Genomic DNA, 26,775 nt, shown 5'->3' on the forward strand with positions numbered 1-26,775 from the left:
ACCGGCCAGACGCACCGCAGCACACCTAAACGTGCAAGCGCAAATACCGAGTAACATGCCAGGTTAGAAAGGCGGAAAATATGGATGCGAAGGTGGGATTCGAACCCACGACCTCTCGGCATACTCACTGCTTCCGCATGAAGCTCTAACCAAGTGAGCCATTCAAGTGTCAGGGTTGAAGGGTATTCTGACAGTGATTTAGATCTGCAGGATATCATTGACAGACTAAACACAAACAAGAATAAGAAGCGCAGGTTTAAACCTAGAGCGCCAGCTACCAGGAACATTAAACAGCGATTAACCTGGATAGCGCACAACATTACACAAACTATATTGGATAAAATCAATGTTCAAATCTAATATTAATAAAGCACCTTTTTTATCCATTCAACTAAAAGGCTATATACATTCCTGCATAATCCCTACATCTATATCTATATCTATCTCGATCAGATCTCAGATTGCATATACTATCTCTACGTATTCGCATCTGACAATTGGTAGCAACTTTCGTACTTTTTTATTTCCTTTTTTTCTATCCTGTCGCCTACAGCAGAATAGTAAACAAAAGTTGAACAGCAAGACACGCCGGCTAAGTATTCATTAAAGGGAAAGATCGAAACAGATATATTAGATCTTTGCATTTACTGAATCATAATAGTCAACCCTCCTATATTCATAGTCGTTCCTAGTTTCTATCTTTGAACACTATACATTGCTATACATCTCGCTCGTGTTGATTTCCATTCCACCAGCTCGGAGAACCCAAACCTGATACTGAATTGTTTATATACATTGACACAAACATTCAGCAAACTACACTACTATACAACCAATACAACCAACCAAGATTTCACACCTCAAATCAATACTCTCCCTCATTCTCGATCAAACATCCAACATATTACCCAACATGGCTGATCAGCAAGCACCCAATCCTCAAGGAGAACAACCTCAAATCTCACCAGATTACTCTCAATTTATGGAACAAAACCAGGTCATGCTCACCAACATGATGAAAGCTTTCATTCAGGCACAAAATCATGCACCTACTGTCAAGTTGCCAACACCACCTACTTACAGTGGAAATCGCAATGCAAGCGAGATTGATGCCTGGATTCGTTTGATTGATAAACAAAAGCTGCACAATGAATGGACTGACGAACGCACCTACAATTTTGCTTCTTCCTTGTTATCTGGGCGTGCTGCCACCATTGTGGCTCATCATGAAGACCCCAACAGTCATTTCACGACACCTACCACTTGGACCGCACTCAAGGAAATCTTGATCAACAACTTCCGTCCCTCCAATGACCAAGATTTGGCTCGTGATGTTCTGGTTACCATTCGCCAAACAAATTCAATTCGTGATTATGTGGATCGCTTCATGGATGCTGTCATTCCCATCAAGGATATCGGTGAACGTGAACAGTGTGATCGTTTTATGAGAGGTTTGAAGGACAAGGATTTGATTGCTTCGATTCGTGCCATGCCTATCGAATCACGTACTTTGGAGAGACTGTTCTCTGATGCTTTGGCGTATGAATTTGCGCATCATCCGGAGATCAGTGCTGGTGTTCAGACAAACACCAGATACAACATCAACAGCGACGTACAGCCTATGGATTTAGATGCCATCATGCATCGCAACAACAACAACAACCACAATAGCAGCAACAACAGATATAACAACAGAAACAACAACAGAAACAACCGTGGCCGTGGTAGACAACATGACCCCAGTCTCACTTGTTTCCACTGCAAGAAAACTGGACACACCACCAAGAACTGCTACATTCGTGCCATTGAAATCATGCATGCTTTCGACAAATTGGATCTGGACACTAGACGCAAGCTATTCAAGAATGTTGGTGTTTTGAACTGTATTCTGGATGTTGAATACATGGAAGAGGAAAACCATGGTTGTGATTGCAGCCAATGTCAAAGTAGTAATAAAGCTAGTGGCTCCTCTTACTTGCTGTCTTTATGTGATAAAATTGCAGATGAGAAAAGAAATGCACAGATGGATGATTTGAATCAAGTCATTGCCATGATGGATGCCTCTGCTGTTTCTTCTCCTGTTTTGGTTTCTGTGCCTGTTATTCCCCCTGATAATGTCTCTGTACCTGTGCCAGACAACAATAAAGTGGTAAATGTCGTTTCGCCACCCTCGTTGGATCAGGGCTTAGTATCGAATACTGTGGAAGAGAAGGTAGACTCAAACCCCGTGGTTGTCAACTCAAATGCCCGTCGTCCTGTGGAACTGACCCCTATAATTCATGACTTGGATATGTCAACTACCGTTGATCTCACCACTGATTCGGTGTACCTGACAAACCTACTGAATGCAGCAAATACCTCAACTCTACCTTTGTATGGAGCAACTATCAGACTCAACCGATCTCCGGGTGTAGTCAATGTCAAGTGCCTAATTGACAATGGTGCGAGTGAAAACTATATCTCAAGCAGAATTGCAAGGATGATTGAGGGCCATCGTAGCGTGATCCACGGTAGAGAGGTTGAAACTGCAGGTGGCAATGTATCTCCTATTAATGAAAAGATTGTCTACGATTTGAATTTGCAAGGTCATACAAGCCCAATGTCAGCATTCGTCTTTGATACAAAGTTTGATGTCATTCTTGGTAGATCCTGGCTCAAGGAACACAAACCTGTTGCAGATTGGTTTGATGATACATGGACCTTGTCTTGTTGTGGTTCTGGTAAAACCACTATCTCACCTACGTCGTCTTCCTGTGTGGCAAGCACACCAACTCAACAACCGCCTGAACTAAACTATCTGGTATCTCATCTTCAAGCAGAAAAAATGTTGAAGGAGGAAGGCACAAATGCATGTTTCTTGTACATGATGGATAAAGGAGAGAAGGATGGCGCAAGCACTGGAATTATTCAAGAGAACGTGGTATGGACAGATCAACTGATGAAGGATTTTCCAACGGTTTTTCAAGACAAATTACCTGGCCTACCACCCAACAGACAAAATTTCTCGCATGTGATCAACGTCCCTGAAGGTGTCAATCCCATCAATAGACCTCCTTTTCGTATGAGTCCAGCTGAACTTGATGAATTACAGCGTCAACTGACCGAATTGCAATCTCTGGGCCTCATTCGACCATCATCGTCACCATGGGGTGCTCCTGTATTGTTCGTCAAGAAGAAAAATGGTGAAATGAGAATGTGTATTGACTACCGTGCGCTGAACAAGGTTACTATCCGTAATTCTACTCCTCTACCTCGTATAGACGAATGTCTGGATCGTTTGCAAGGTGCTTCTTGGTTCACTTGCCTGGATCTTCGTTCAGGCTACCACCAAATTAGGCTAAAAGACTCTGATATCCCACTTACTGGATTTAATACCCGATATGGTAAATGGGAATGGCTTGTGCTGCCTTTCGGGCTTTCAAATGCCCCACCTAGTTACCAAACTTGGATGAACGGAGTTTTAAAGGATTGCATTGACAAGTTCGCCCTGGTTTACTTGGACGACTGCTGTATCTTTAGCAAAACGAAAGAGGACCATATCAAGCATGTTCGTCAAGTATTATCCATCTTTGAAAAGGAAGGGCTCATTGTCAACCTGAAAAAGTGTGAGTTTGGTAAGCGTGAACTGGAATTCTTGGGTTACAAGGTCTCGGCAAACGGCATCTTGCCATCTTCGTCAAAAGTGAAAGCTATTCAAGACTGGCCACGACCTACCAATGTTCAAGAGGTGCGTCAATTTGTTGGATTAGCACAGCATTATCGCCGTTTCTGCCCGAATTTCTCTTCTGTGGCTGCCCCTCTTACTGAATTAACCCATGGTAATGGTGCTAAGAAGCGCGCTATTGTCTGGAATGATCAATGTGAAGTTAGTTTCAAAGCCATCAAGCAAATGCTAACATCATCTCCTTTATTGAAACTACCTGACATGCGCAAGCCATACCGTATTGAAACTGACTCGAGTGATTTTGGAGTAGGCGCAGTGCTCTTACAAGAGGATTCTGATTCTTCTGCTTGGTTGCCAATTGCGTATGAATCAAAGAAATTGTCTCCGGCTGAACAGAAATTGCCTGCCCAAGAACGTGAACTGATTGCTATTATTCATGCTTTGAGAACTTGGCGTTGTTTTGTTGATGGCTGTCAAGGTGGTTATACTGTGTATAGTGATCACAAGCCTCTGATCTACTTCAAATCTCAACTGAACCCCACACCCCGTCTTGTTCGCTGGATTGCAGACTATGAAGCATTCTCACCGAACATTGAATACAAAGCCGGAAAGGACAACCAGGTGGCCGATGCTCTCTCAAGAAAGCCAGATTTGCTTGTGGACAATGGTGAGGATATTCCTTCTTTGGCACCTGAATACTTGTATGCTGCTTGGGATCAGCTATCTGACACCATCAAATCGGACTGGCCAATATTGTATGTCAACAAGAACTATGAGAAGATGAAATCAGATGTGTTGAGGAAGCGCATGGAAAAGGAAGAGGATCAGTTTGTAGTACGTCAAAGGACAGTATATAGATTGATAAAGACCGAGGAGGGATCAGTGAAGCAAGTCAAATTCATCCCATTTTCGGATCGTGCTGATTTAGTGTTCAAGTATCATGAAGCTTTTGGGCATGCTGGTATCAAGACTATGCTGAAAATGCTCACGGAAAGGTACTGGTGGCCAGGTTTGCGAAAGGATATTCTAGACTGGTTGAAAACTTGTACTGCTTGTCAGCTGAATAGTCGTCGTGATCATGTTCATCAAGATGTCATGCACCCTCTACAAATACCTCAAGCTTTTGATCGTTGGCATTTGGATTTTGTGGGTGAATTGCCTACAACTGGAAATGGAAACAAATGGTTGTTGACGGCTGTGGATTACCTCACAAACTGGCCTATCGCAAGATCAGTACCTGTAGCATCTACGGAAGCGGTAGCGGATTTCATCTATGAGGAGATTGTCATGCGATTTGGCTGTCCCTCTGAAATTGTGACGGATCGAGGTGCCAACTTTACTAGTGGCCTTGTAGCAGCTTATACCAAGCGTGTTGGAACAAACCACAAGCTGACCTCGGCATTCCACCCTCGCACCAACTCTAAAGTTGAACCATACAATGGCGTGATCAAGCAAATGCTTCGTAAGTACGTCAATGGTGCTATTCATCGCTGGGATGATTTTGTACATGCGGCTTTGTGGGCAAGTCGAATTCGAGTGCACTCAACCACTGGTTTTTCACCCTATTATCTGGTGTACGGACGCGAACCTAGACTGCCTGGTGATATTTTGAGGCCATATATTACCAAAGAAATGCTGTTGAATAAACGCACTGTAGCTGACCTGACCTCGCGTGAACTAGAATTACTTGGTCAACATCGTGCTGCTGCAGAATTCCGTTTGAAAGCCATGGGGGAAGCTGACAAGAAACGTTGGGATGCCAAGATCAAGCCTACAAATTTCGAAATTGGTGACATGGTTATGCTAACTCATGAAGGCAAATTTGGTTTGGAACCTCGCTATAAAGGACCTTACATAGTAACAAAGGTGTTCCCTGACTTTGGTACTTATCAACTAGAGACTGTTACTGGTGAACCATTGCAATCATTGGTGCATGTGGACAGATTGAAAGCAGCAAAAGGTGACAAACCAACAGAGCCATGGTATGATCCTACTTCTAGTCGTCGTGCGGTTCGTGAAGCTGATCGTCTTCGTATTGATTCAAACACCAATTCCATTGATCCCAATGGCACTACTACCACTACTGCCTCATCATCAACACCGGGTTTTCCCTCAAATCTAGGTCTGAATCAGCCTCAAGATGATTTTATCGATATGCCTGTCCCAATTCACAGCACACCAACACACAGTTCAACTACACCACCTACTACCGCCATTACCACCACTACAACGGAATCACCAAACAACACTCAGTATCATCATATAGTCGCACAGCAACAGATATCAGACGAGGATAGTTCTCTACATGGCAGCAGTGTGATGGATGAAATCGAGGACAACGAGCATGGACTGGATCAGATTACGGATGGATACGATTTTTCGTCGTTGGCTGATAGCGATATTGAAATTCCAGATCAACCATCAGCACCATCTCCACCACCTGTCATGGTTCCATCATCGTCATTCTCTACAACACCGTCTTATATGTCATCACAATCTACAGTGTCAAATACAAGTGATGACGCCGCAATCAACGAAACAGTTAGTGTGGATACAGATCTTGAACTGGATGAACGTGTGTCAGAGCCAGAAAATACAGATATGGTGCCAGATCTTCGAAATGAACCTCATGTTGTTCCTCCTGCTAGCCCGCCTTCTGTTAGTCAAGCTACGCCAGAACCTGATTCCACTACTATTGTGAATTTTTTCCCCCCTACTGATACAAACCAAACCCCCATTGTACTTACTTCTCGTCCTGGGCCACCAAAAAGTACTTTTGTCTTCAAAACTCCTGCCATTCCAAAGATTCACACGCAAAATGAGACCACCCAACCTGCAAAAAGCGTCGATCTCTCTTCTCACATGCCAAACACTGCCACTGGTTCATCAAGTTCAAGTGATGTTCAGGGTCGAACATTTGTCTCGAAGGGGGGTGATGTCAGGGTTGAAGGGTATTCTGACAGTGATTTAGATCTGCAGGATATCATTGACAGACTAAACACAAACAAGAATAAGAAGCGCAGGTTTAAACCTAGAGCGCCAGCTACCAGGAACATTAAACAGCGATTAACCTGGATAGCGCACAACATTACACAAACTATATTGGATAAAATCAATGTTCAAATCTAATATTAATAAAGCACCTTTTTTATCCATTCAACTAAAAGGCTATATACATTCCTGCATAATCCCTACATCTATATCTATATCTATCTCGATCAGATCTCAGATTGCATATACTATCTCTACGTATTCGCATCTGACACAAGCATCCATGCTTTATTAGCTCAGGCGAAAATTTATGGTTGTTTATTGATTACAATGAATTAGCAATGTAAAAAATATAGACTTATATGCATGCGATCTTTGGATCATTAGTTGCAAGTCCTGAGAAGCGACGTACAGCAAAAAAGCTTAAATTGATAGTTTGATCTCCATGCAGGAACAACATGCAAGTGTCCAGAAAAGAGAAAGGTCCTAAACTAAAAATTAAACTGGTAAAAAAGAAGTACAGGCAGGAAAAAGGAGTAAAACAAGTGAGATAAAAGGGTAGAGAATAAGAAACTATGGTGTATGAGACATGCAATTGAGGATACCTCGATGTTCAGACAGCAGCACAGACAAAATAAACCCACAGACCTCAGTGGCACAAAAAAAGCAAGAAAAAAAGGAGAAAACGAGGCATTTGCATATAGCAAAATGAGTAGAGAGACAAAGACCAAACGAGAAAGAAGCAGAGAAGGAGGACAAAGTGAATACAGACACTACCACAAAGGCAGCAGAAACAGAAACAATGAGAGTGGGAACGAGAGAGCAAAACGATTTCAACAACAAGGTGTCAATCAGTTATCAGAAGGCTCTGACATTTCAAGATCCTTGGTAGCAGAGAGAGTTGGGGAGACAGCATAAGCCAAGAGAGAGGCAGTTTCAGCATCATGATGCAAGAGGTAGCCAAGATAACTCAAACGTTGTTTCTTGGCTAAACGCTCTTGATCAGAGGATCGGGATGGTGGTTTAGCAGCAGCAGAGGAGGAGGAACGAGCAAGCATTTCTTCTTTCAAAATGGCATCAAATTGGGCTTGGTTGATGCGATCATACAAAAGAAAAGAACGAGCAACAGAAACACGGACAGAGCGACGGACAAAGGACAGCGAACGAAGGCAGCGAAGGTTTTCGACCTCAATGGCCTTTTGGACACGCAGATCACGAGAGAGAGAAGCAAATTTGGGATCTTTGAGATTGACTGGATCACATGGATCAAAGTCAATCAACGGAGAAGAGCCACGACCATGGAGATGCATGGCTTTGGTGAGGGTGAGAACATAGTCATTATGAACAAGGAAAGAAATCACATTCTGTACAGGATATTGAATATCCAGCACACGAGAGTTATTCAATCCTACGCCTTGAACAAGGCGACGCAGCTCAGAAAGACGACGGCGGACAGGAGTAGCATAGTACACAAATTGATAACCAGATGGTATACCACTTTGAGGAGCAAAAAGACGAGCAAGAGTAGCGGATGCCTTGGTGGCAGATGGAGGAGGACTAGCAGCAGGCTTCTTCTTACGCTTTGCACCTGCATTGGATGCAACGACGGCAGCAAAAGATGGTTGTGCTGTAACTTGAGATTGGGAGTAGCTGGGGGTAGACTTGGAGGCAGATGTTGTTGATGGTGGTGTTGGAGTGTTCGACGATACAACGTCTATGGTGGTGGGAGCAACATTGGTGGTGGATTGAGCGTTGATAGCTGCCAATTGAGCCGCAAGGGCGTCTCTAGCAGCCTCTGATTCAGCCAGGGCTGTTTTTAACTGCGCAATTTCGACATGGGCAGATTCTAATCTGCTCAAACGATGTCTGACCTCAACCATAAAGGTCGACAACGCAGTTTGATCAGTGGGCGAAGCAGGTGGGAGGGAAGTGAGACCAAAGTCAATCGAGTTGGGGTCAACATCGATCGAGGATGTGAAATGAGATGCTTTGGAGAGGTCTTGAGGTTGCATTTTCTTTGCTTTTAAATGTTGAGAGATATCAGCAGCAAAGAAAGGTGGAGAGAGGGTTGAAATTGGCCTTTTTTGACCGGACGAAAGGGTGTCAGCAGGTGTAATCTTGTTAAAAGTGTTTTGCTCGGTTATGGTATTGATATAGCAAGTACTTGATGAGAGATGATGGGTTATAGGAATCTTCGATATAATTCGGGCTATGAAAGTATATAAAAAATTCTTTAGCGGAAAGAAAGGTGCTTTATTAGCTCAGTTTAATATTGGATTTTATTTATTTACAATTGTAGTCAACTGCGGAATCGGTATGATCATATGTTGCAAGACTAACAGTGATTCGGCGGGAAAAAGCATGTTTTAAATTAAAGGTTGAGGGAAGCTGCTAAAGGGAGGGGACCAGTAATGAAAACGGCATCAAAACCCACCAGAGAAGAGGAGAAACAGAAGGAAGAATGGCAATGGCCGCGCCGCAAGACGGGGGAGACGAACAGGACTCAAGGTAGAAACCGGCCAGACGCACCGCAGCACACCTAAACGTGCAAGCACAAATACCGAGTAACATGCCAGGTTAGAAAGGCGGAAAATATGGATGCGAAGGTGGGATTCGAACCCACGACCTCTCGGCATACTCACTGCTTCCGCATGAAGCTCTAACCAAGTGAGCCATTCAAGCATCCATGCTTTATTAGCTCAGTTGGTAGAGCGTCAGACTTTTAATCTGAATGTCACGGGTTCGAGCCCCGTATAAAGCTTTTGTTTTTGATTCAAGAATTACTGATTTTTTTTGCGATTTTGAATATGAGACGTTTCTATGTTGGTTTTTTGTAGTAGCTGTTTACATGTTTTGTTATACAAGTCTGATAGTATAAATATTAGAGCTAATTGCCAAACTTAATAAATGTCGTCTTTTAACTTATGACTGATTTATTATATTGTTACAGGCGAGTCGGCAGTAGTATGTATAGTTTTAATATAAGATTTTGAAAAGAGAAGATAGTAAATTAGTCAAAGCAGATCTACTATCAAATGAGCATCAGGTTTATACAATATATACCCGCTTGATATGCGGCATTTTCCAGTCAAATTGAGTTGTGGATGGAGTGTAAATTAAACGGTACCAAATGTGATGTATTTTATTTGTTGTAGTGGCAAAAAAAGAAAGTGTATATCACGATTCGTAACAATATTATATATTATGTTATTATCACGACATCTTTGTCAGGTACATGCAGACTTTGTGTATAAACTTTTAATTTAGTATAAATATCAAGTCAATTGGCAAAACAATAAAAGATCATCTTTTATCTTAATTCTATGCATTTATTGAAGTCTAATATAAGAAACTGGATCTCATTTCACGACACATTTGAGGTAATTTTGCTGTTTGCAGTGTCAGCAATTCCAGGATACCTTACCGGAAGCTATTGCTACTAGCTATTTACAATGCTACGAATTGGTATGATTCTAACTCTCAAATATCTTTTCACAACCTATGTTATCAACCATTTTAGTCTACTTATCCAAGCTTTATATTCCAACATATACTATCAATCATCTATAAGGATCATATAAATCGTATTCTGTAATCCATTCACTCAAATTAGAATTCTTAGTAAAAAATTAGTAGGGATATTTTCAATCACTTCAATCAATAAACGTTATCATTTAGCTCAATATGAATTTTATCTCAACCTAATCTATATATCTATTACACCTCATATCGTTATTATTGCTTATTGAACTTGTTTCATCTGAAAGATCCCTTGAATCTAACATACGAAAGTAGAAAGTAGAAAACATATAAAAAGTACAATGAATCTAGTATAATAAGATATATAGGAAATTTAAGGAATCTTACAATTAATACCATGTTCAATGAAACAACAACGGTATTGAGCTATAACGCACTATGGATAAAATTTATGATGGGAATAAGAAAGTTTTATTTAGACACTCTATAAACTACCATTGCTAATATATGGCCTGGCCTCGTTTCTATCGTATGCTATCTATAAAATTCTGAAAAAAAGACAAAACTAATTTTTTTCTTTCTAGCTATTTTAGATATGGATCGAATAAGCAATATTGATTTCTTGATATTTGAATGTTGTCGATGATGAAAGGCTCGTATACCATAGTAAAAGTCTTCATTTTTAAGGTGAAAAACGCGATCGTTTAATTTTTGATAAAAACCATGAGGCACCCCTCATGGTTTTTGATCGATTTTTGGCCATGTTTTTCTTTGGCCCAAAAAGTTGAGCAAAGGTGTCAGGGAGTTAGCGCTACTCGAGTACAATTGTTTGGCATCATTCTGATGGCCTTGAAAGGTCTATATGTCAAGATATGAGGTACTGAAAGCTGCCAAATTTGGTTATGCTTCGTACATTCACTTATAAACATTGAGATTCAATACATACATTAATGAAGAGATCTTATTCTATTTTTACCAAAACTTTTGTCTGTATAGCTTTATAGCTCATCATTTCTGTTATACTATTGAGCTTATTTCGTTACAAGATCGTTTATATTCATTCCCTCTTGATTTATCGATTCATTGTACCATTGATTGTCTTTTATATTCCACTTTATACATCTTTCTTGTTTATTTATTTACTTTTATTATTTGACAGCTATAAACTTAGTGCTCATCCGATAGTTAATTAGATCTGCTTTGGCTTATTTATCTATTATCTTTTGCTTTACTCTCAACTACTTACACTTCTACCAAACGCCATTTGACATTGTCTGATTTAGATTAGACAAGCATAATGTCTGCTAGTGATAGAAATCAATTAGTCGCAGCGTAAGTAGTTAAAAAGAGAGGATGAAGAAGGGAGTTATACCCTACCTCAATCTAGTGCAGGCGGACAGCTTTAAAGACCTCACTAAGCAAAATTCAGGTCAATATTGTACACTTTCTTTAATCTATCAGTGATATATATAAAGCTTAACTTTTACATGATTTTGTAACCACCTTGAAACTATTTTAATCTCAAGCAGGATAAAATAACATAATAAAAGTTTCAAGTGTTTGCTTTCCAAGTAAATGCACAAACTATTCCATAGATATGAAACATAAGAAATCCTTAGTTCATTCATCTAAATTCAGAGAAATGAACAAAGTTTATCTTGATGCCTTTTTTATTTAAAGGAAAAATGCTACAGTCGAAACAAGAGCCTCAATCTCTAAATAACCTTTTCCTATCAAATCCCATCAGAATACCGACTTTTGATATTGTCCATCTGACAAACCTTATACCATGTACTGCTTTTACAGATTGACAAGTGTTGTGCTACATACAAATGTACATCTGGAAATGATGCTAGATTTCAATAGACAGTACTCCTGTCATTCTACATGCCTTTTTCATCAACTAATTTGAAAAAGAAACTGACATGAATTAAGAATATTTGTACTACACTCTCATGATATCTTTGGTTACATCTCAGTCTGCAGTTACCCCTTGACTATCCAGCCTCCTATTTTTGACTCAAAAAAACGGGATTGCACATGACATAATGACTATTAAAACACTTTTCTCTTGCGCTCTCTTTCTTCTTTAAATGGCTCGACAGCGAGCTAAAAAACTTAGTCTAAATGACAGTTCATTTGAATACTAAAACCCTCAGTGAATGAAAAAAGCGACAGCCATGAGAAATGGTGCCTTGATCCCCTTGTACCCCTTTTTTTTTCTAAATCCGTCCCCCTTGTCTCTAGAGATTTCCTGCAAAATGGCAGCTTTATTTATTTGATTGCACAACGGCCGATTGCGTTTGAAATCCGACAGGCCTTCCATCACTTCAACTAATAAAAATAGCAATTTGTTACAGCATTGGTGATATCAATTTAGTGTGTATCTATCAAGTTTTTACATGTTTTTGCATGTGTGTGTATCTGCAAAAGGAACCGCACTAAAAAAATACTATTGCACGTTCTTTTTTCCTTTTCCTTCTCTTTCTTTCACTCTTTTTCCTTCATCAACACCTTTTTTTTTCCCTTTCACATCAAGCAAAATACTAAATCAATATGAGAGAAATCATTCATGTTCAAGCAGGTATTAAAAGCACAATCAAAGCATGCCATCTCACACACGACTCACTGTATAACATTATGAAAACAAAAAGGTCAATGTGGTAATCAGGCAAGTCATGATTCTTAAACACAATCTAGATCAAACGTCATTTAACGTCAAAATCTACACAATGCAGATTGGCCAAAAGTTTTGGGAGAGTATCAGTCAAGAGCACGGCATTGATTCAACTGGTGCCTATGCTGGCGACAACGATTTACAATTAGAACGTATCAATGTATACTACAATGAAGGCTCTGCTGGCAAATACGTGCCAAGGCAAGAGATTTACACACAAATATGCAAAACAATGAATTCTCACATGCAGTCTCTGTAGAGCTGTTCTTGTTGATCTCGAACCTGCTACTATGGATGCCATTCGCGGTAGCACTTATGGTAAGCTGTATCGTCCTGACAATTTCATCTTTGGTCAATCTGGTGCTGGTAACTCTTGGGCCAAGGGCTACTATACTGAAGGTGCTGAGCTCGTGGAAAACGTCTTGGACATCATCCGTAAAGAAGCAGAGCACACAGATTGCTTGCAAGGCTTCCAATTGTGCCACTCATTAGGTGGTGGTACTGGTTCAGGTCTTGGCTCTCTCTTGCTCTCCAAGATTCGTGAAGAATATCCTGATCGTATGCTTTGCACGTACTCTGTTGTCCCCTCACCCAAGGTCTCTGACACTGTAGTTGAACCTTACAATGCCGTCTTGACAGTTCACCAACTTGTAGAGAATTGTGATGCCACGTTCTGTATTGATAACGAAGCTCTTTACGACATTTGCTTTAGAACTCTCAAATTGTCTAATCCTGGTTATGGTGATTTGAATCAATTGGTGTCTGCCGTCATGTCGGGTGTCTCTACCAGCTTGCGTTTCCCAGGTCAATTAAACAGCGATTTGAGAAAGACATTCGTCAACATGGTTCCTTTCCCTCGTCTTCATTTCTTTATGGTTGGTTTCGCTCCATTAACTGCATTTGGCTCTCAACAGTACCGTAATTTGAGTGTGCCTGAATTGACTGCTCAAATGTTTGATGCTCGCAACATGATGGCTGCTTCTGATCCTCGTCATGGCCGTTATTTGACTGTTGCTACCATCTTCCGCGGTCGCCTGTCTACCAAGGAAGTCGAAAATCAAATGTTGGCTGTCCAGCAAAAGAATTCCTCCTACTTTGTCGAGTGGATTCCCAACAGTGTTAAGACATCCCTTTGTGATATTCCTCCTGTGGGCCTTAAAATGTCTGGCACCTTTATTGGTAACAGCACTGCTATCCAAGAATTGTTCAAGCGTGTCAATGAGCAATTCACTGCCATGTTTAGAAGAAAGGCTTTCATGCATTGGTACACTGGTGAAGGTATGGATGAAATGGAATTCACCGAAGCCGAATCCAACATGAACGATCTTGTCTCTGAGTACCAACAATATCAAGAAGCTACTGCCGATGAGGAGCTCTTGGAAGACGAAGATTACCTTGAGGAGGACGATTTGCTCGAAGAAGATCAACTGGAGGAATAAACATGCCCCTTTCCCATTTAGCTTGAATATCATTACGAAATAAACTACCGTTTTATTATTTGAATGGCTTTAATATGGATCCCCAAAAACTACCAGAGGATTGCTGCGATGAAATCTCCTCCTTCACATCAGTCATCATCATCATGGCCTCTTCATCGGCCATGCTACTATCATCAATATTCATGTCTTCAAAATCTGATATAGCATCATAAAATATAGTAGGCGAGCTTTTTGTGGTATAACTATCCATGGTGTACATGGCATCCGGCGGTGATGCTGGTACGGGATCAATGTTGCTTTGGCTAGTGACGCTCTCAATGGACAAGGATATCACCGTGCTTGCTGATTCCGTAGTTGTGGATCTCCTTCTTCGACTAGTGCTGCTCTGCGGTAAATGCGCCACGTAGCTTTCATTGGGTATGATTGTATGTTGGCTTAAATCGAGTATAGAAGATTTTGCCCTGGTGATTTCCTCGTCTGGTTCTGTGGTGGCATCGCCAGCATTTTCTGTTTTTCTCGTTGTAGATCTAGCAGCAGAAGTAGAGGTTGTGCGCCCTAGCTTTCTCTTTCTTGTGGGAACGCCAATGACAATTGCTGGTTTTGGTTCAACTTTTGAGGGTATATTTTGTAATATCAAAGGATTCTGTCGTGCAGATACTCTTGTAGGAGCTGTGGTGATGGGGGCAGGACAATTGTTATCCAAATATTTATCGTAGCTATCGTCTCCAATTTCTTCGTATTCTTGAGATGAGGAGGTTTTGGGAATGAGTACCTTTTGAGTGTGCAGCTTTCGTTTCTTTTTTATCACAGGCGTTTTTTCAGGACTCGTTTCAGTTGCTGTTGGTGGTGGAGAAGGAGCCTTTGCTTCCTGGATCTCTCTTTCCCTTTCTCTCTTTGCGATAGCTTGTGATGCAGCACGAAGAGATCTCTTTGGCGGAGCTGCTGGTTGTGATGAAGCGGTAGAGGCAGTAGTGATTGTGGCAAGAGGAGTGGGCGTATTTGGTGGAGGAGAGGATGAACTGGTTCTTTCGGTCAAAAGAGGTTTGTCTGTGGCAAGAGTATTCAACTTGCGTTTTCTCTTCTTCAGAGACGTGCTTTGAGGGTTATCCTGTGGTATTCTAATCATGTCATTCTTTTTTAAACGTGTTGGAGACGTTAAAGGACGCTTCTTTCGTTTTAATGTTGGATTGTTTGGGTCAGACATGATAAAAAGTTGATTGCACAAGAAGAGCTTATTGCTAATTTTAATGTGTGACATTGAAAAAGGCTCATCAAGAGGAAGAAGGAAAGAAACAGGGAGGATCAAATAATAAAATGCCTTATAATATTTATCGTCCAATTCCAATAAAGACAAGCCGTTTTTGGCTAATTCATAACAATCAATAGCTTTGAACAATACCCTAAATTTTCAGTGACTCAATTGCTCCCGTGGCCAACAATCGAGGCAGTGAGCGTTGACTCTATCAGTCTTTTAACACAACCACAATGAAAAAAATTATCTCCGTAAAGTGGTAAATGCCAACAAGAATGAAACGAGTTTTTGATCATGGCCAGCAAACTGCTTATCTGACACTTGTTTACTCTCATGGAACTGGTTTTGGCACTTGTTGCATTGGAATGCTTTCCAGCAGAGATGCGAATAAATGGTCTGCAATACCAATAACGGTATCCGAAGTATGATTCATATGAATCAATTGACATAACATTGTCCCAAATCTAGCATCTTGCGCGTCACGTGTGTTTCTGAATGCCTTTTCGGTTCCTGTACTGATCTTGGCTAGAAGAAGTACAATACGTGGTAAATACAGTTAACGGATCAAGGCAACACTAGCATGCCATTTGAGATTATAGCCGTTACCATGGCAACGAGAAGATGCGATGCTGAGGGTTGCACTTGAATAAAGCCATATCCTAGTACTGTTTACTAATTCGAGGCCGTCAGCAGCAAGGCTGTCCATTACAATTCTATCAGCTACGATATCACTAATTTTCTGCAGAAACTTGGCGATCTGAGGGTTTCTGGTGAGCTAAAGTATCAATGCTGGGATCAGCGGGACATGATATATTGTTGCTTTTAACAAGTTTTGCTGCTTACAACGAATCCAGCGTTGAATACACTCATTTTGGCCATTGCCGATATGGAGCTCTTTCAATGAACATGTGATGAGCGACACTTCCATATAAATCTCTATAGCAACTCTTTAGTGTAAATGTGTATTAAGTAGTCGGTCTTACAGTAGCAGCCAAGTTTTACGCTGGATATATGTTTGGCATTGTCGTTACGGTTGAACCAGTAAATCACTTTCACTTTCTGAGAAATGCTTACTGACTGAGACTCTTCCTTGAAGAATGCTAATTGAGCATCCTACCAACTCAGTACTCTTTTCAAAAAGCTGCAAACCAGTTGAATCAGCTGCGAGCCTACGACCATCAATGGTATATCCTAGTAAGCCTTAATCTAAAGCACCCCATATTATCTCATTGTTCTGGTTTTAAGATCAATAAAAACGTGAGTGCCGTATTCACTGCATTGATTCGAGATACGCCTCAATATTTGCTAGCAATGGCACAGTGTCAAATAGCTGCATAGCCCAACAGGCAAGCGTCAGCACCAGATTGTCTAGTCGCAATAAAGTTGATTAAAACGGTTGCAATCAATATGAAAACCTTAATCGAAAGCAACGGTATAGTAGTCAAAAGTCAATAACCGCAATCTCCTTGATTTAATCAGAAGACAATTACAAAATTATCCTTATATGGCCACTTTAGTAAAGCCAAGATGTTTTTCAAGTTTTTAATTCAAACGCATTTCTTGATTTACTATATTGTGCTTACGAAACGAAACACCTACCGGTAGTCTAATTGCCACACTTGCAACTACTTACTGTTCTGATTCAAAACAAGCTTAACTTGATAAATCATTGATCTTGGACTAAATGCTAAGCTATGCGAATAAGCAAAGAGTACTGCTCTATTTAGACAACGTCAGTATTACAATACTCAGGCCAAGTTTGCTCAGGCGTAACATCCATACTACAGAAAGAAGCAGTAATAGCATGCAGTCTAGTTCATATGGTCTAATTTGGCATGGCAGATCGATTAAATTCGTTTTAATCGAGCTAAAATTCTAGCTGAAATCATCATGCTAATTGGTTCCATACACTGTGGACTACGACATTGCAAATCCAGAAACAATGCCGGCCAAGGCTTAGAGTATCAACGAAATGTTGGCTTTGTCTCATGATGCTTTCGCCACACCAAAAGCCAGCAATCTTTTACAAGGCCATGTAACATGTCCTACTGCCTTGTATGTATCCGCTGTATCACTGCAATGTTGATACATGCCAACACCCAACACTCTTGCCATCAAAGACATGCACAGAAATGAATCGACAGCAACCATGCAGAGACTTTGAATCATGAACAGAAGAGAGATCAAATGCCATTTTTCTTTTATTCGACTATACAATTTACAAGTCAAGTGAATTTCAAGAACGTGAGATAAATTCCACATGTGATATTCCCTTTTCATTAAACAAATAGTAATCGATTTTTGAATTGCTTTAATGATCTAGTGATTTTCTGCTTGATGGGTGGCAGTGTCAGTGCATTTGATGCAGTATTGTAAGACGGTGGTGGTATAACAAGGATGGATTTGGGCTGTGTTTCGCCAGTCGAGTGTCTCCTCATTTCGGTGGGTTGTTGTTGTTGATCCAGATCAGCGTCTTCATCGAAAATGGTGCAGACAACAACGACTTTTTCATCAAAACTCACTTTTCTCTGTCTTTTTGGGGTGGTTGTTTGAAGAGATGCAGGGGATGAAAATGTTGTTACAAGTGGATAAGGGCGTTTTGGAATGAGTCTGATGGGATTTTTGGTCGCTGTGGGTTTCGTTGTTGTGATGGATTCTTTGGGCATTACTTTCTGGCTTCGAATAGGTGATAGGGATGAGTTTTTGGGTGCTTTGCTATCAAACAGGTCAATTGCAATGCCAATAAACCACTCATTACAAGAGACTTACAAGTGCTTTCTTGGGATGGAAGGAATGATTTGCTTTGGCTTTTGAAGACATGTGCTGGGTTTTGCGTTTGAGTTTAATTGCTGGTAGAAGAAATAAGAATGCTGTGCACCTATGCTAACAAGATTTGTATGAACATTGGCATGGTTGGTGTTATCAAACGGATGCACAGCAAGGACAGACATAATTTTATAGAGTGATAGAAAGAGGGAAAGAAGAAAGAGGAAGAAGAGAACAGAAACGAGGGATATAAATAAGGACACCAGGTTGCTACATTCACGTCATTATATTTATGAAATTGCTACAAGCACAAATTGTGATACATATTCATCTTGGCTAGAGACAGTAACTTGAAAAGCGACACCATGTGCGGCATCAAAGGCCATTCTACATTTACATGCTATCTTGGTTCCATCTAAAAATGTTCCAGACAACAGCAAGACATGTAGGTTATTATTATTTTTAGGATCCTCAGTGCCTTCCAGAGGTTGCATGCCCAGGAGACTGATCAAAGATGTACAGGCAGCTAGAAATTGAATCAATTCCATGCAACATCTGAAGGCTATCCCCAACCACACATACCTTTGAGACTGGGCGCCTTGGCCTTGTCCAGTGCAAATGTCTCTACCACTGGATTTTGATCTAGTAATAGCTCGTAGTCTTCAATGTAATCCGGCCGAATATAGTCATTGGTAGCAACTTCCACAGCCTCTACTTGGTATTCATCATCGTACCCCTCAGGATCCGCTTCTCCTGTTGTGGGATCGCGATCCTTGACTTGGAATACCAAGGTATTGTTAAACACAGCATGCGTAGCAAGCTCATCGTCAGGGTCTTGCTGCTCAAATGCAACATACAGTGATTGGGTTACACCATATTCGAGTCGATCAGCTGGAATGTCTGCCACCTGAATAAGCCCTACCGCCTCTCCTTCCTCATCGATATTTGGCTGCATCATCATATGAACATTTTCCAATACCTGATCGTTCAGTGTGTTTGTGCAATCAAATTGGAACACAATGTGCTTGTCAAAGATGTGCTTGATACAGGACACGGTGTACTCTGTTTCCTCCTCTGTCAGATGTATCGCTGCTGTGGATTTGAAGAGTGTACCGTAGTGGGCGAATTGAGAAATAGATGACAGTTTTTCTCCGTATTGGAAACCTACGGATGCAGGGGCAGTGCTCTTTTTGGCGCCTGAAGAAGAAGAAGAAGAACCTCCCTGTTGATTACTTGACAGTAGTGCTAAAGATGAAGTGGTGTTTGCACGTGTGTCTACAAAGAATATTAGGGAGAAAATCCAATGTATATAAAACTGTATAAGCTTACGATCTTCTTCAGCTCTACTGATAACTGGCATTGCACTTAAATTAAATTGCTTGGCATTTTCATGGGAGTCAACATACTCCAAGAGCTTGGATTCCAGTGTTGCCAGTGGATAAGTGGCATCTATGAAAGCGCTTAGTAAGTGTGTCTGCTCGTCCATGTCCCTCCTGCTTACCACTGGCTGCGTAAGTCTTGGCAAGCTGTTCATTCTTCAGCATGGCCAAATACAGTGTAGCACGATCACGGACCTCATCATTCACATCATTCAAGCATCGAGTCAACAGCACAACCACGCTCTGTTTGACTGACGCATCACGTCCGTAAATACCGAATTTAACCAATGCACTCACAGCAGCTGCGCGCACAATTGAATTCTCAAGGATGACTCGGTTGTAGATGTAACGAATGTACTTTGTGGGTGTGCTCATCTTATGACCTTGCTGCCCCAACAGGTGCAAAATACAAACTGACAGTTTGGGAAACTCGCAATCCTCAATGAATTCACATAGTTGAGACAAGGCTGCCTCTCGACATTGGGGGATGTGCTGCACCATCGCCATTATGGCCTCCACAATCGTCTTTTTGAAGCTATATCCTCCTTCATCACGCAAGAGATTCCCTAGAAAAGTGAGCATAGTGGATTGCTTGGCAGGGAATTTAAGGCACAGGGACCGAATCGCATTCACCACAATGATTTTGAAATCATCAGCAATATCTAGCATGAACCCGTTGATTTGCTGCATTAATTGATCGACAGAATTCTCGTTGCCCGTCTTGAGGAGCGTTGTAATAGCAAATATGGCAATGCTGCGATTTTGGTCGCCAATGAGTTGGGTCACGTCAAGATTGCAGGGTGCAACAGATGCAGGCATCTCGATAGACACACTGTTCAGAGTTCGAATGGCTGCAAACCGAAGGGTGGGCTTGGGTGATGATAAAAAGACCTGCAAGCTAGTAATTGCAGGAATAATTGCCTTGGCTGGGATATTAGGTATGTTGCAAATGGCACGGGCTGCCTCCAGGACGACCATTTCGTTCTTGTGGCGTAAAAAGCCCTCTAAAATCATGAATATTCTTTGTGTGGATCTACAGACACTATGAGCACGTTGCGTCGTAAATCGCTCATCTCTCTTCTCATTTACCCTGCGTCGTCTTGGACAATCTTGCCCGCAAATCGAATCAGCATACATACAGCAGCTGGGTTTCTGAGTGTTTGGCTGTTGTTTGATCCACCTGTGCCTGAATATTGCTGTACTGTTTTGGTCACTGCCATCTTGTCATGTTGACGGATCAAGTAAAACAGACTGATGGCATGGTATTGGCTGATGTTGCTGTTGGATACAATTGGTTGAGGCTGTTTGGATTGCCCAGCAGTAAAGTAAATGGCAGCAGCTGATCGACCCGAGGGTTTCTTTTGATTGACAGCTTCCTGCACCTCGTTTGTCCAACGTTTGACGATATCTTTGGCCACATGGTAGAGGTGGTAGGATGATACTATAGCTGCTGAAGATACAGACGGCACTTTATCTACAATAGACGCTTTCAGGATGCGCTCAATGCCTTGTATCATGGCGGGCTATCATAGAAACGTGATGAGAATAAGCGTTTGATTTGCAAGAAACAGCACACACACACACACACACACTTACATCTGTGATCAAACACAGGGCACGAATAGCATTAGCTCTGTATACAGTGTCTTGTTTTGACTGTATGTCTTTGATAAGTGATTGGGTTACCATAATGACATCCTCAGCAATACCTGAAAGCTCTTTGATGACAAGGTACATCATTTGGCGCAGGGATGTCTATAGGAACAAAAGGTCAACCATAAGGCTTCATAGCTAGAATCGCTCCCTTCACTCACATCTTTGGAAGAAAATAGCTTGATGACATTGAAAAAGAGGTCTGTTGCTTCTTGCACCGAGAATGGCTCGCTGGTATACAGCAGAAATACAATTTTTGTCAATAGGATTCTGCATTTCTTGTTGTTGATGCGAGAGTCGTTAAAGATGCGAGCTTGTTGCAATACGGTAGTTTTGTCGATATGATAGTACTGCCCAACTTGACTGACTGCAAATGAAACAGGATAAGCATCTGGATGTTGTTGTGGTATAGTGTCATATTACCTCCTCCTTTTGGCCCGTCCTCGTTGTACTTTTTGCTGTAGCTCATGGCGTCTATGTGTGAATAACCGAAAATACAAAGAGCTAAACAAAAAGTAAAAAAGATTTCCTTTGCCAATGAGGAGGGGTAAAGGAAATAAACCCTAAAATTAGAAGAACAAGGAAAAGACGTTTTGAAGTTTGTAGGCGTTAGGTTACTCAAAGCGGCATTTGGTCTCTACGTTGCCAGGCTCTCAAAAACATCCTGGATCCAAATGTGGTGGTGAGTAATTTATCACTTTTTGACAGAAATCTATGTTTAATGTTTAAAGGCGAGGCTTGCTATGCTACTCGAGTCAGCCATCTTCAAGCGAGCAATAGATCTATTTTGCATCTCTCACAAAAGAGTGGTTTAGAGAGCAAAGCTACCTCCCCGCACCGAATAAGCTTGGGTGATGGAAGGTCAAATGATTTCGAGACATTCTTTGGACCCACTCAAAGCAGCATTCAAAACATTTGGCATCACTCTATTTGATGCAAGATCAACTGTTTCCAGTTACATGCAAATACATCATAGATGCTCTACTCAAGGATTCAGACGAGCGTACAAGATGTACGGCACCAAAGGCCTAAAATGAAGATAAACAATGACACAATATTGATTAACAATGCAACACCGCCTAATAAAGGGATGTCGGTTCTTTTTCACAGCATCTGGTGTGATACACTCCATGATCTGATTTGTCATGTAAGCAATGCTCGGAGAGATGGCACAGGGAACATCCATTAGTAATAAGCAACATTTGTAAGCATCAGTTCAAGGGCTGAAAAGACTGTTTTATGCTGGATTACTGGCACTTGATGACACTGTACTGCATAAAACAGGCAGGTCATTCTCTTGTCATTTGCACCTTTTACTGATCATCAATTCTCAAAACGGATAATATCTACCCATCCATCCATAGAGCACCATCCAATGAAACCAACGGAGCATTTTCATTTTGAATAGAGATATAAATTTTTTTGAGTTTTGGATTCTTCTCTCTCTCTCTCTTCTCTCTTTCGAACATTCAAATACACATATACACAATGGGGTTCTTTCAATCGCTGTTCAACAAGGAAAGAGGTCATCACGTAAAAAAGGAAGTGATCACACCCAAAGATACGCATATTACAACGGCAAAGACTCCAGCACCTCCAGTTTATCATAACACTGTAGTCACCACAGAGACCATACCCGACCAACCTTCGATCGCCAGTCGTCGCAGTAGTCGCCAGAGCATCTCATCTCATCACATTCTACCCGCTACGAGCCCCACTGTTCCACTATCTCCTCAGCAATCCAACTCTACCAGCACACACCCTTCAAACTCACCCCCCTTGTCTCAGCGCACTTCCAGCGACGCCGTGCGTCGATTCCAACTTTTAGAAGATGGTACGCATATACATCATTTGACACAGCCGGCTCAAAATCGGATAGCTGCTTCGTTGAATGGCCTGGTGACAGGTATTGCCAACAAGTCGTTGCGTCTCACTCAATGGGCCGAACGCAAGGTATCATTGGAAGAGATCATGAAGGAGCGAGCTGCATTAGATGTGCGTCTGCATCGCAAACCAAGCGAAATAACTCTGGCTGAAAAGTGGGGCACGTGTCAAGAGACGATAGGAAAAGGTACATCGGGCGTCGTCAGGGTGGCTCACAAGGTGGATGGAACAGGTGAGCGCTTGTACGCCGTCAAGGTTAGTTGGAAATTGCCTCATTCAATTCACTCTATACTATATAAATCACTCATTCTCTTTGCGTACACATTCACACACACACACGCAGGAACTCCGTAAAAGAGCTCAAGAAACAGCCAAAGACTATATCAATCGACTCACCTCAGAGTACTACATCTCATCCACCATGCACCATATCAATGTCATTCAGACGTTTGATATTCTACCACAAAACGAGGTGTCGCCTATATTCTGCCAGGTCATGGAATACAGTGGCGGTGGAGATCTGTTTGATGTCTTGTATGATTCACCTGATGGTTTGGAGGTGGCAGAGGCCAATTGTTTCTTCAAGCAATTAATACGGGGTGTTACCTATCTGCATAATATTGGTGTTGCACACCGAGATTTGAAGCCTGAAAACTTGCTGTTGACGACGTATGGATGCCTCAAAATCTCAGACTTTGGATCAGCTGCTTGTTTCAAGGGCGCAACGGTAGACAGTGATGGTGAGGAAGACGACGATGAAGAAGCATGCTCCAAGATCCACTTGATCAAGGGCCTTGTTGGTTCAGAGCCGTACATTGCACCAGAGGAGTTTATCGAGCAAAACTACGATGCGCGCCAAGTCGATGTCTGGAGCTGTGGTATCATTTACATGGCCATGAGAAAAGCAACACATCTGTGGCAAGTGGCCAAAAGCGGCCAAGATCAATCCTACGACAAGTATCTCAAATTCAGACAGTTGCTAGACGAAGAGCGCGAAAACGCCAGACGAGAGCATTGCCAGCGAAAAAAATTGGAAAAGACCTTGACGGAAGAAGAGAGAATTCGAGAAAAAGCCAAGCGAGAAGCAGGTGTACTCAAGGCGAGGGAGACGATTCGAAAGAGGGCGAAAGAAGGACGATTTGACACATTAGAAGGGATTGATATTCAGGCCAAAAAGGTTGTCTATCGCATGTTGGATCCAAATCCAAAGAAGCGTATTACTTCCAACGAAATATTAGACACAGAATGGGTCAGAAATATCTATTGCTGTCAACCTGAACAGTTATCATTATCATCATCATCATGAAACTAGATATATCACTTGTATTTTATTTTATTTTGTATAAATATAATCCCATCATCAACTCTTAACAGAGGAACTAGAAGAAGAAGAGTTGCTCTTGTTGGTATAATCATGCATGGATGTGTTGGTATTAAATATCATCTGTAATCGTTTTCTATCCTTTTCTAAGCGCTGGCATTCTTGATTTGCCTTGAAGTTTTCCTGTTCGAGTATATCCACTCTGTTTTTCATATCCAACATGCGCTCAACCAGTGCTGTCAATGCGTCTTTTGACATGGCTTGTTGGTGCTGCAAATCCTCGTTTTCTTGCTTGAGTTGGCTGTTTTCCTTTCTTAATTCCATGCATTCACGCTCATATTTGGTGTTGTGAAATGCGCTCTCCATGGTCAACTTGAGCGCATCTCGCTCTGCTTCCACATCCATCTTGTCCAATCTTGCTTGCATTAAATCGTCTTTCAATTCAATCGTCTCTCGCTGTGTTTGAGAGAGTGCTAATAGCAAATCTTCAATTTGATGGTGCAGTTGTGATACATCGGGCTCTCGCAGCGATGAAATAGAGGCTCGATCTGAATCCATTGACTTTTTTGGTGGTGCACTGCTGTACCAGGACATGGTCTTCTTTTTTCTGCTGTTTCGGCGTGTTTCTTTGGGGTTCTTGGACCAGAAATTGAATCGCACTGCCAACACTTGCTCGGTTTGTTTCTGTTCTTGCTCCAATTCGGTGACATAGGTCTCTGCAATGTGATCCATCTTTTCCTTTGTAATGAGTCCACTGAGTTCCACGGCGTCAGAAATGACTTGAGTGGGGTCGTTGTTGTAGGCGTCGTACAGCTTGTTTGATAAAAAGTCCAAAATATCCTCGAATTCTGTGAGTTGCATGAGCTTTGTTTCTGAGCGCTTGAGCATGGCGATGGATACACGCATGATTGTTTCAGCAGCGCCCTCTGCAAAGACGATATCGTAGATGCGGAGGATCAGCTCCATAGGAAACGCATAGGCAAACAGTGTCAAAAACCATTGCGATGCGTACATGGGCACATTGACCTCATGAAGCTTCAGAAAGTCAGATAGATCAGGAAGAATCTGATCTAATAGACTCGAGAATTGGTACAGCCGCAGCTGCAGTCCCTCCATATTCAAGGTAAACATGGTTCTCATTTCGTAGGTTTCCATAATTCTAGGTGCATTGGGTTTAGACGTCCATGTGTGTAGCTGATCCTGTTATTGCTTACCTCACAAATACGCAGAAAGCTTGTTGTTCAGGCATCTACAAAGAGAGAGAGAGAGAGAGAGAGAGAGAGAGAGAGAGAGAGAGAGAAAAAAAAAAGAGAGAGAGAGGGAGGTGAGCGAATGAAACAGACGTATACATTTAGGGAGACTCTACATTCAATAACAGAGGTCCAACCAAGAATGCCAAACCTTGACAATACCCCACTAAAGAGTCATACAAGCTGTATGCTTTCAATACTCTTTCCAACGCTTGTTGCCCTGTACCACCTTCTTGCTTGAACATTTCAATGCCAGGAAACGTTCTCGCTAAATCACGCTGAATGATACGCTCATAAGGCGAATGCTCCACGACCAACTGTCCATAGACTGTTTCCAGATTCAAGGAAGCAGATTGCGACATGGCCTGCCAAATAACACCTCTCACTTTGGCGGGAATGCCAGCTCGTAATTTAGCTGAAACGAGGTGAGGTAACTTGAGTGCCACTGCACTAAAATCTTCCGTCAGTGCGGTCCAAAATTCCCAATCGATGTTGTCTTTTTCAGCAGCGTCGTCTTGATCCGGCAAAGTTACAGCCAGGTTTTGAATCGTAGACAAGTGGCATTTGAGTTGATTTGACTGAATACACACTGACTTTGGATCTTCGTCTAGCTTTGCATTTTGTCTTTCAATCTGAGCAAGAATGAACTCTACAGAATCCTGGGTGTGGTGGGTTAGTTTGGATCGATAATGTGGGGTCGTGGCCGAAACGCTTACCTGCGGTGGTAGACTGGCATTCTCCTCTTCTAGTCTTGGCAGCAGTTTGAGGTCCTTTTCCTTCTTGAGATGCGATGCTGTGTGTAAACTGTTTGTTCTTCTTCTGCTGTTGCTGGTTGGACCTCCACGCAAAGAACCGCTGGTTGTTCTGGTAGGCGATAAGAGGAGATTGTGTCTTATGGTGGAGCTTTTCGATGTGCGCAAATGAAGAGGTGGTCTACGGATGTACTCTTCTTGTTGCTGTTCAAAAGCGTTTGCTAGTTTGGACATGATTTGTGATGAAAAAAAAAAAAAAAAAAAAAC

General features: G+C 41.7%; 9 protein-coding genes and 1 non-coding gene across 10 annotated transcripts; 4 read left to right on the forward strand and 6 right to left on the reverse strand.

Annotated features, from left to right (window-relative positions):
• Positions 1-913: 913 nt before the first annotated feature.
• Positions 914-6,793, forward strand: ATC70_012366 (uncharacterized protein; the record flags this gene model as incomplete). Its single annotated transcript, XM_064831540.1, has 1 exon — positions 914-6,793. One exon carries the CDS (start codon positions 914-916, stop codon positions 6,791-6,793), a length of 5,880 nt encoding a protein of 1,959 aa, XP_064677820.1.
• Positions 6,794-7,506: 713 nt separating this feature from the next.
• Positions 7,507-8,667, reverse strand: ATC70_012367 (uncharacterized protein; the record flags this gene model as incomplete). Its single annotated transcript, XM_064831541.1, has 1 exon — positions 7,507-8,667. One exon carries the CDS (start codon positions 8,665-8,667, stop codon positions 7,507-7,509), a length of 1,161 nt encoding a protein of 386 aa, XP_064677821.1.
• A 676-nt stretch (positions 8,668-9,343) lies between these two features.
• On the forward strand, positions 9,344-9,416 carry ATC70_012368. Its single transcript has one exon. It is a non-coding gene; the product is annotated as a tRNA-Lys (tRNA).
• A 3,275-nt stretch (positions 9,417-12,691) lies between these two features.
• ATC70_012369 (uncharacterized protein) lies at positions 12,692-14,251 on the forward strand (the record flags this gene model as incomplete). Its single annotated transcript, XM_064831542.1, has 4 exons — positions 12,692-12,719; positions 12,790-12,806; positions 12,874-13,013; positions 13,072-14,251. The coding sequence occupies 4 exons, from the start codon at positions 12,692-12,694 to the stop codon at positions 14,249-14,251; spliced, it is 1,365 nt and encodes a 454-aa protein (XP_064677822.1).
• A 55-nt stretch (positions 14,252-14,306) lies between these two features.
• Positions 14,307-15,455, reverse strand: ATC70_012370 (uncharacterized protein; the record flags this gene model as incomplete). The annotated part of the gene is made up of 1 exon (XM_064831543.1): positions 14,307-15,455. One exon carries the CDS (start codon positions 15,453-15,455, stop codon positions 14,307-14,309), a length of 1,149 nt encoding a protein of 382 aa, XP_064677823.1.
• A 2,327-nt stretch (positions 15,456-17,782) lies between these two features.
• On the reverse strand, positions 17,783-18,454 carry ATC70_012371 (uncharacterized protein; the record flags this gene model as incomplete). The annotated part of the gene is made up of 2 exons (XM_064831544.1): positions 17,783-18,218; positions 18,273-18,454. The coding sequence occupies 2 exons, from the start codon at positions 18,452-18,454 to the stop codon at positions 17,783-17,785; spliced, it is 618 nt and encodes a 205-aa protein (XP_064677824.1).
• Positions 18,455-18,559: 105 nt separating this feature from the next.
• On the reverse strand, positions 18,560-21,770 carry ATC70_012372 (Non-specific serine/threonine protein kinase; the record flags this gene model as incomplete). Its single annotated transcript, XM_064831545.1, has 8 exons — positions 18,560-18,795; positions 18,852-19,544; positions 19,599-19,718; positions 19,771-20,681; positions 20,738-21,171; positions 21,245-21,403; positions 21,463-21,668; positions 21,725-21,770. 8 exons carry the CDS (start codon positions 21,768-21,770, stop codon positions 18,560-18,562), a joined length of 2,805 nt encoding a protein of 934 aa, XP_064677825.1.
• Positions 21,771-22,789: 1,019 nt separating this feature from the next.
• Positions 22,790-24,491, forward strand: ENP1 (snoRNA-binding rRNA-processing protein; the record flags this gene model as incomplete). Its single annotated transcript, XM_064831546.1, has 3 exons — positions 22,790-23,135; positions 23,181-23,440; positions 23,529-24,491. 3 exons carry the CDS (start codon positions 22,790-22,792, stop codon positions 24,489-24,491), a joined length of 1,569 nt encoding a protein of 522 aa, XP_064677826.1.
• A 54-nt stretch (positions 24,492-24,545) lies between these two features.
• ATC70_012374 (uncharacterized protein) lies at positions 24,546-25,755 on the reverse strand (the record flags this gene model as incomplete). Its single annotated transcript, XM_064831547.1, has 2 exons — positions 24,546-25,665; positions 25,721-25,755. The coding sequence occupies 2 exons, from the start codon at positions 25,753-25,755 to the stop codon at positions 24,546-24,548; spliced, it is 1,155 nt and encodes a 384-aa protein (XP_064677827.1).
• Positions 25,756-25,857: 102 nt separating this feature from the next.
• Positions 25,858-26,742, reverse strand: RPT6 (26S proteasome regulatory subunit 8; the record flags this gene model as incomplete). The annotated part of the gene is made up of 2 exons (XM_064831548.1): positions 25,858-26,415; positions 26,473-26,742. The coding sequence occupies 2 exons, from the start codon at positions 26,740-26,742 to the stop codon at positions 25,858-25,860; spliced, it is 828 nt and encodes a 275-aa protein (XP_064677828.1).
• Between the last annotated feature and the right edge of the window lie 33 nt (positions 26,743-26,775).

This window comes from Mucor velutinosus (genome assembly GCF_035048745.1).
Source record: "Mucor velutinosus strain NIH1002 chromosome Unknown tig00001569, whole genome shotgun sequence".
Lineage (NCBI taxonomy): Eukaryota > Fungi > Mucoromycota > Mucoromycetes > Mucorales > Mucoraceae > Mucor > Mucor velutinosus.